General features: G+C 40.6%; 1 protein-coding gene across 3 annotated transcripts; it reads left to right on the forward strand.

Annotated features, from left to right (window-relative positions):
* Positions 1-263: 263 nt before the first annotated feature.
* On the forward strand, positions 264-7552 carry MRPS10 (mitochondrial ribosomal protein S10). Of its 3 annotated transcripts, none has more exons than XM_064709030.1 (7): positions 314-433; positions 2972-3030; positions 3139-3211; positions 4257-4396; positions 4864-4972; positions 6089-6178; positions 6448-7552. In XM_064709030.1, the coding sequence occupies exons 1-7, from the start codon at positions 398-400 to the stop codon at positions 6532-6534; spliced, it is 594 nt and encodes a 197-aa protein (XP_064565100.1). In that variant the 5' UTR covers positions 314-397; the 3' UTR covers positions 6535-7552. The 3 variants fall into 3 exon arrangements, with proteins under 3 accessions (XP_064565099.1, XP_064565100.1, XP_064565101.1); XM_064709031.1 differs by lacking the exon at positions 314-433 and adding an exon at positions 462-717; XM_064709029.1 differs by lacking the exon at positions 2972-3030 and having other exon boundaries at positions 264-433.
* Positions 7553-8989: the final 1437 nt, after the last annotated feature.

Raw genomic sequence — 8989 nt, forward strand, 5'->3', positions numbered from 1 at the left:
ATCGAATGGGTTTTGCTCTAACGGGCTTGTATCCCTTTTTGAAGTATTTTTAAGAGCGGGGAGAAAGTGGAAAACGACGATTCGTGTAATTGGTTTTGTTTTGGTTTGGTTTCTTTTGAAAGGATTCCTAGAGAACAGGCCGGGGAGGCGTGAGGGGGCCGGCGGGAGGCGGCTGAGGGGGAGCCGCTGCTCCGTCGGTGCTGCCCTGAGGCAGCGCTCGGGGGAGGCGGGACCGGGCTGGGGAGCCGAGCTGGGGCTCGTACGGCTCCTGCGGCGCCATGGGGGCCCCAGGATCGCCTCCGCACCGCCGAGCGCTGCCGCCCTGGCGGGGAAGGACGTGCGGGCCGCGGCCGCGCTTCTCCTTCCGGGCGGCAGGGCGGGCAGGGGCGGAGCCAAGATGGCGGCGGGCTGGCTGTGGCGGCGGCTCTGTCAGGTGCGGTGTGCGGCGGGACAAGGGACGCGGGAGTGCCCGCTGCCTCCTCCTCGTCCTTTCCCTTGGTGTCTTCATTCCTGAGGGGAGTGGGAACAGGGGACGTGGCAAATGCTGTCCTTCGGGCTCCGGCAGGGCTGGGGCTGCACAGCGTGAGACTGTGTCTCTGCACGCCATCATCGCCTGGCGGGTCCTCAGAGCTCTTGGCTGCAGTTCTGTGGTTTTCCCGCAGTGAGTCGAAGGGGTAGTGAAGAACAGGTGACTTGGATTTGGAGGCCGTGTGCTAGGCGAGTTTCTTAGTCTAAAAAGTTTCAAAGCCTGGAATTTACAACGTAAAATAACAGGAAAGCGTAGTGCGCTGATGATGATTGCTAGTTTGGACTTTAAAACAGTGATTGCTTTTTCCCAAATTGAGAAAATTGGATTTTCTGAGGCCCTAATCTCTCTTCTGTCTGTGCGGTGTGTTCTGGACTTGCCTTTCAGCGTCTGTCTCCCCCTGACACTTCAGAGGCTCTCGGCCAAACAAAATTGAGGCTACTTTGCACTAGGAGGGGGTAATTATGTTTTGTGCAAAGTCTTGGTTCTGTTATATTGCAGTCTTTGAGTGTCATTTCCACCTTCTGTGATGGCCCTTAGCAAGAGCACGTCATTAAATCAGACAGTGAAGCTGTTTACGAATTCCTGCCCACTGAATGTAATATCTAGCTCTTGAGGTATTCAGTGTATCATTTTGTCAAAATTTGCATAGAACACCTTTAATTTAGTGTTACAAAATCTTTTGACTTGATGCAGATCTGCTTAATTAGTAACAAAGGGAAATGGCATGTAGTAGGAATAACATGTGCAGTCATAGAATATTGGAAAGGCTGCAGACCTTAGTGTGTGGGATAGGGCTCTGCTGCTTAATCAGGTTTTGTTTTATTCATTTTTATTATGTTAAGACTGAAAATTTTGTATCTAAAACCACATAGCACAATACCTATGAGTGCATTTATTTTTGCATGCAAATAATAAATCCTTATTACTAAGTCAAGTAGTTATAATTAAAAGAATACATAGCATAGACTGCATATGCACATGCATTAAAAAACCCAAAACAGATTAAAAAAATCACTTATGATTACAGTTAATAGCCTTACATTTGTCATTAGACAATTACTAGCTGTATTTCACTTCTTTTAGCTATTAAGGGTCAGATCATTCCCAGCATAAACTTTGAAACCTTCTGAATGACTACCAGCTACAGTGACAGATATTCAGTGCTCCTAAAATTGCCTATCTTGTTATGCACTTAAAAAATGTAACATTAGTGCCTCTGTGAAGGTCTGGATTTGAAAGGATTGCTTAAGGGGAGTACTGTAGTCAGCTTTGTAAACAGAAATCTCCCCTCCTCTTCCTGCAGACATCTTCTCTATGGGAAGCAGCATTTGTGGATAAATTGTGACTGAGGCAAAATTACTTCAGAAAAGTTTTGCTCACTGCTCATGTACAATGAATGTATGGTGCCTACTGAAAAGGTTAGGGACCTAGTGGCATCATAGTGTCGGTTATGCATATCCACAGGCAACTGCAGTAAGATTACCTGAAAAAGTGTTAAATCTGGCTGGTTTCTGATGATTTGATTAGACAGTCACCTGTATAACTCTTGGGTGGGTATCTGTCTTCTCTCTTAAAGCTGTGACTCCAGCACATGGCAAAAAAGAGCATCAGGGGGCAAGATAAGTAACTAATTTGGCTTCAGCATTCTGCTGCAGCTCTGAGGTTCTGATAAGTCAGAGTTCCTTTCCCCCCCCTCAAGCAGTCAGTCTATAACTTTGCCAAATTAAGAATTAGTGGAAGGAAGCTAGAAACCACATAATGTTCAGAAGGGAACAATTATTCTGGTATGAAAGACAGTAATGTTACATGATTAACAACTATATTCCTTTTCTAACAGAAAATCATGTTAACTTTTAAACATGGTTCATTGGCTTCTAGGAAGTATTTCTATTTAAATGTTCTCTTCAAAAGAACAGGTGTTCAGAATTGAGGAGAACAAAGAACAAAAGTTCAAGGAACTTTTTTTCTGAAAAAACCAGTAAATTTCTCCCTAAATTCACAGACTAAATTTTTGCATTTATAGACTTTTTTAAGTCCTACTTAGGCTTGGCACTTGACAAAACTTTCATATATTGTACCATGAAGGTAAAACTAAAAAGAAAATATTATCATATACTGAAATGGCATCTGATGCCACAAAAATTTTTTTTTCTGTTAAAAATATGCTTATGATTGCTACTCAGGTGCCTCAGTAGTAAATGCATACTGTTACTGTGCCCTTAATGTGCTTCTTTTTAGCTGCTGTTGTATACTGAAATACATTTCCATGCTCCTGATTTCCTTTCTTTTCCAATGGAGCAAACTTTCTCATTTGTCAAATCAGTGCCTAGGAATGTGCTGTGCTTTGGTGTGCAAAAAAGTAATCTTTAATAAACATGTATTAACTGGCTGCTTTCTGGCTTGGGGAAGATCACCATAACATAACTTATCTGTTTTATACAGGGATCAGCTTTTCCTGTCAGTTATGCAAGCAGAATTATGCAAAAGCAGTATTTTCCTCCGTAAGTGTAACAGCCCCTCCTCCTTCCACTGCTCCTCCATAGTCCCTGAAAAAATCAAATCCAACTTTAACAACTTATTTTATGCTTTTCCCATGACTGTATTTCCAGGAGCTCCACCTTGATGGGAGCACGGCTGGCTGGATCCCATGTTGAGACACAGGAGCCCAAGACTAATCCTTTGGTGAGTGTTCTGTAACACAGTATTTTATACGTTTTCTTAGTAATAAAAAGGACATCTAGAACAACATGAATTCTTTTCTTGCAGCTTTTTGAAGGTCTGCCTTAGTGATGTCAAATTTGTCATAGAGAAAGAAATAATTTAGATTATTGGTATTTGAGATCTTCTATTTTGGTGTGGGTTTTGGTTTTTTTCCCAGCAGGATTTCTGTAGCTCACAGTTGCGTCTCAGTAACTTTCTCCCTTTTCTGTGCAGCTGTAACTGTATGAAACACCAACTTTTTGGCCATATTCAATTCAGTGCCTGCAGCAGCTTAGCAGCCTTTTGACAAGGGCTTCAGAAACATCTGACAGGCAGCATTAGATCTACAGTGCTGCTCCTGCCTTCCTGCTGTGGCTGGTACTGCTGCATTTAGTGTGCCTAGGAGGGAACCTCTGGGAAAATCAGCACTTGTGCACTCATTAAGGCTCTTCCAGTGATCACAGTGAGCCCAGACCATCAGAAATTGAAGCTCTAACTGAAAGTCATAAACTTGCTCTTGTACAAACATGAAGGTTTCCCCATACACCTGGGGAAGACTGCTGTGTTTAAAGTAGTCTTAGAGCTTAGTAAAGTGAGAATTCTGGTTGCTGTCCATAACGGTCTATTTAATTTCCATGCCCAAGCAAACTCTTGGGTATTTGCACACTGCTCTATAAAATACTAACAGTGCTCCAGACTTGCTTCAACAATGAGTTTTGTTCTTGCTGTTGCTAGTGTTGTCCTCCTTATATCCATCTGGCATTCCTTTTTGGGTAGAAGAAATCTTACCTAAATGTTCAGAAGGTAGCTATCTCTTCACACTTTGCCTTCCCTGGTAGAGTGAGATCTGTCAGTCAAGGCAATGCAGGCAGATTCTGTTAGATAAACTAAAATAAGCAGCTCAACAGGTTGTGGGGTGTTTTTGCTCTTTTACAAATGGGGCATGCAGGCCAAGGAAATGCACAGTGCATGCATTAATTAAGGAGAACGTGGTGTGGTAACTCTTGTCCTTTCTTCACAAATGCAGGTGTCTGTTTCAGATGAGCCAGAAACGCTGTACAAGAGATTGTCCATTTTAGTTAAAGGCCACGATAAAGCTGTGTTGGACAGCTATGAATATTTTGCAGTGCTTGCAGCTAAAGAACTTGGCATCTCTGTTGAAAAAGTGTAAGTAACTGATCTGTAGAGTGCTATGGAGTGAGATGATGCTTCTGTTATCTACTGTAATTCAGGTCCTCTGCGTAGAAGGATTTTTTTCTTTTTATAAGAAATGGCTGTAATCTGGCATTTTTTTTCTCAGATTATAGACCTAACACTTCTTTGCTGGGAGGACAGTGATGAGAAAGCAGCAGCAGTTCTGCACTCAGCACTGCCATAGTGGAAGTGCTTTTTATCTCCATGAAGGATACTGACAGTACTTTCAGTGCTGGAGATCCCTGATCCAGGGCTGGTTAATAATGCCTGAATGTTAACCATGCCCATGTGAGTTAATAACAAACTGTACCAGTGTTTGATATTTCCTTGTAGATCTTCTAATTGTCAAATAAGAACAGAGATTTCAGCATAATCTTTCAGATAAACTTGTATTACCATCCTTTATATAACATGAAAATTTCCTTTTCTTCTTTGCTCAGAGATAAACCCCCGAAGACGATAGAGCGATTTACACTTCTCAAATCCGTACACATTTACAAGAAGCACAGAGTTCAGTATGAAATGAGAACACATTACATGTGTTTAGAGGTAAGAAAGAAGGAAACAAAATTGTTCTAGATGCACAGTTCAGAGATACTACTACGTGCTAATGCACAAATGAAAATGTTTTGGGGAGGAGAATGCAGCAGAATATTGGAAAACAGCTGACCTAGTTACATAATACGCAACACGAGTTATTCTGAATGCACAGCCTACATCAATTTTGGACCAAAAAGTTTTTTATTTTTACCATCATCTTTAGAGCTGAAAAAATGGCTAAAGAAAGTAAGGTAGAATTGATGTGTGTTATGCTCTTGGTTTCCAAAAATCACTGGGGTGAGAGTTTTCTCCGGAAGGGAAGAAGATGCAGATAAGTCATTGGCATTGCCAGTCACTAAGGGTTCTGTTCTCTGTGAATTGGTCTGATGTTTTTGAGCAGACATACTTTTGTCCTGTGCAGCATCATGTGGCAAACTAAAACTGCATGTAGGAAGTCAAAGAAAGGAAGCATAGACAAACCACCAGCTCTGTGGCTGATGACACAGACATCTGTATGGTTTAGAATGCAGCTGTGGTTGACTTTCTTAGAAGAAAGGTTTACTTCCAGCATTTTGTGGCTCCTGGGTGTCTTACTGTATATTTGCACAGTGCTTAGCAAAATGGGACCTCTAAGTCCCCTGACACGAGTGCAGTACGAGTACAGACCATAAGCCCTGTTCTTGCCTTCCAGGAAAACCTAAAGGATCAGTAATTTAGTAAAACCAGGAGAAATTAAACAATCAGGGTTTCAGTGGAACTCTGGAGTTGCAGGATTTATAACAGGCTTGAACTTTGGGAGTACAGAAAAACTGGTGATTTTTGTATAATCTGTAATTAATTTCATCTGAAAGCTGCAGTGTTAAGATCCACCACTCCTATCATACTCAGTGCATGTGTTCCCAGGCAGCAGCATATGCAGTTCTGTGGAATGGAGTAACTACTTTACACTTGCATGAGAGTTGAGTACAGATGAACAGCTTCTGTTTAGAATATTATGGAAGTTGGCTTCCTGTAACATGTTTGGTCCCCATAGCAAGGGCTAAAGAAGCCAGGGCAATTTATTTTTAATTCTGTTTGAAGTATTATTAATAGTGGTTCATTAAAAAAAAATTCTTTCTGTTTTAGTTAAAATACCTAACAAGCAGTACTGCTGCAGTTTACTTGGAGTACGTGCAACGAAACTTACCTGAAGGGGTTGCCATGGAAGTGAAAAAGGTCAGTTTCCACCCCACATTGTTAACTGTTACGAGTCCTGATGCAAGTACCAGTAACTACTGAAGGCTTCAGAAAGTCAGCAGAGAAAATGACCGTAGTTTGATAGGAAGATTTTCCAAAATACTGGATGGTAAAGAGGCTGTATTGCTTGGAAGTGCCACTAGGTGGCATTTTAAATCTGATTCATGTCTCAAACCAGAGTACATAAAGCAAAGCAGTTAGATGTGAGCTGGCTGGGACAGTAAGTGGTTGTTTTTCTTTCCTTTTAGACTAAGATAGAGAAAATACCAGAGCACATTCAGAAACCTGTTTGGGATACACTACCTCAAGTAGAAGAAACTGAAGTAAAGTCATGAACACACCAGGTACTTCATTAGTACTGAAATTCGTTGCTCCTATCAACCTCATTTACTGAGACAGTCCATTGTTAAATAAAGTTTCTCTTATAAAGAAATTGTATAAACTCTTGTTTCATCAAGTTATTTTTCCTCATAACTCCAGTACATGTAGACTGAACTGCTATAAAGAGAAGAAATTTTACTGTGTTCTGTGATCAGTGACTGTGGTAATCTGTAAAAAGTTTGTAGAAAGCTAAAGTTTATTTTTACTTATATATGTAAAAGTATGTGTATATATACATAAATATAAATTCACCATCTCCTTTTGATACTGGATGGCTTCTGAATGCCGAAATTCTTCCAAATCCACTTCATGTTTGTGTCATGTTTAATATTAAGGATGCCAGACTGTCATCAATTTATCAATTTTGGATAAACTACTTTGTTGGATAAACTATTTCCCATCTTCTTTTCCCTTACTTATACCACATTTCTCCATTTTTGCTTCCTGCCACATTTCTTAGCGAGTGCCAACAGCACCACTCCCACCACTGCTTTAGGTTTCCTCTCAAGTAACCTTCCTTCCTACTGACCAACTCCTCTGATTTTTCAGTCAGAACATTTGTAGTTGCAATAAATACTCCATGCTTCATACGATTTACAGACATCAGAGTTTGAGCCTGCTCTGTTGTGTTCCTAGGAGTCAGACATCCAAAGTTTAAATGATCTTTGTCTGAAGTGCCCAGTTTTGCATCCATATAGCAAAATTATCAGGATCAGCAATTTCATTGCCTTATACAAAGGCAATGTATGCCACGTGGGATGTTCCTTGCATCACAGCAGAGCTGTGTGCTTCACCTTGCTAGAATTCCAGTTTGAATATGAAAGGAGTGATGTACAGAGAGGGAAGGCATGACCTCCTTTCTTACCTTTCTCTTTGCTGCAAGCCAGTGTTGTGCCTTACACATCTTTCTTTTCATTATATTCACAGAAGTGCATACAATATTAATAAATAAACATTCAACTTTATAAGCTATATATGAGAGTCCATCGTGTAATTTACGCTGCCTAAGAAACTTAGGGCAAAATGATTTGAAACTTTAGCTCTCCGTTCATGAATTTGGATAGAAAGTGTGTGATCAACACATTTGTTTCAATTAAAAACATGCACTAAAATGAAAAAATCTCACAAGGGGCAGGGCAAAACCGAGGTGGAAAAGCAGGTATGAAGAAAGGCATGAAAGGGAGTTGGTGTGAGACAACAGAGTGAAGGCAATAAACCAACAAGGAGGAATCTGTTCTGTTCATATTAGCAGAGTTCTCTAAAATAAAGGAAGTGGCTTTTATAAACCATCTGTCTCTGGAACATCATGCAGATAAAAGGGCTGGAGACACACAGGTAGCAGCAGCACATTTCTGCTGACAGGGTTTAGTTGTGGTTGCTGATAGAATGGGGTCAGCAGAACAGATTTCAAATAATGCAGGCTTTTCTCCTTCCTTTCTTTCCAATATTATTGCTGGAATTAGAGATGCTGGTGCATAAGAAATCTGTAAAAAGAATATTGCTGGTGATATGTTACCATGTTAGCAACTAGGAGCTCCAGGGTGATTTTACAAGTTCATTTAAAATTTTTATTTAAAATTTTCAAGTGGAGAGATGTAATTTAGGAAAGAGATTATCATATAACAGTGGTTACATGTTCAGTGGTCTATGGGATATCAGCATCAGTGCTGCTTTACTGCCCATGCCTCACGAGAGACAGCTGAGGTGTTCATTTCCTGGGAAAAACATCTTCTAAGACACACATCAATGGCACCACAACATTTTAAGTAGTTAATCCTAAACACCAAATACTGCCCAGGTAGGATCCTTCTCACACAAGGAATGGGGAGGAGGGAGGAGTTGAGCAGAAAGACGGAAAAAATTCCAGGAATATCATTATCAATATATCATTATTGGTTTCAATGGTTAAACTGAAGTCAGGATGGAAAGAAGAAAAGGGGGTGAGGATAGACTTCAAGCTACAGGACCAGATCTTCTAAGCTGGTAGAAAAACTTTCCCATTCTGGTGAAAAAAGTGTGAATAAATGGCCACAGAATCAAGTGCCAGCATTCAAAACAAAATAATGAGATCCATGCATTTTTAATTCATAAGGCAATATTTAAAAGCAGACTGAAACTCCACAAGGTAGTGTGATAGCCAGAATTTTGGAAAGAGTGTACAGACAACACTAGAGTCTGAGCTACAGGCTTTCTGTCACCAAGGTCTTATAATTTTCCCTTTTTAATACACAAGAATGCAATCCCCAAAGAGTTCCTGAGCTCTCCTGATTCAGCTCTGAACAGACTCCTGCTCTTCCTGCTGTCTCCCAATGCCAAATTGTAAGTCAACAAGAAACAATTTTGCAACATAAAAATACACTGCCTTTTTCACGTTCCTGACAGAAGTGGGATTGATTGGCAATATTTTTC

The sequence above is a fragment of the Zonotrichia leucophrys genome, chromosome 3 (assembly GCF_028769735.1).
Source record: "Zonotrichia leucophrys gambelii isolate GWCS_2022_RI chromosome 3, RI_Zleu_2.0, whole genome shotgun sequence".
NCBI classification, from domain to species: domain Eukaryota; kingdom Metazoa; phylum Chordata; class Aves; order Passeriformes; family Passerellidae; genus Zonotrichia; species Zonotrichia leucophrys.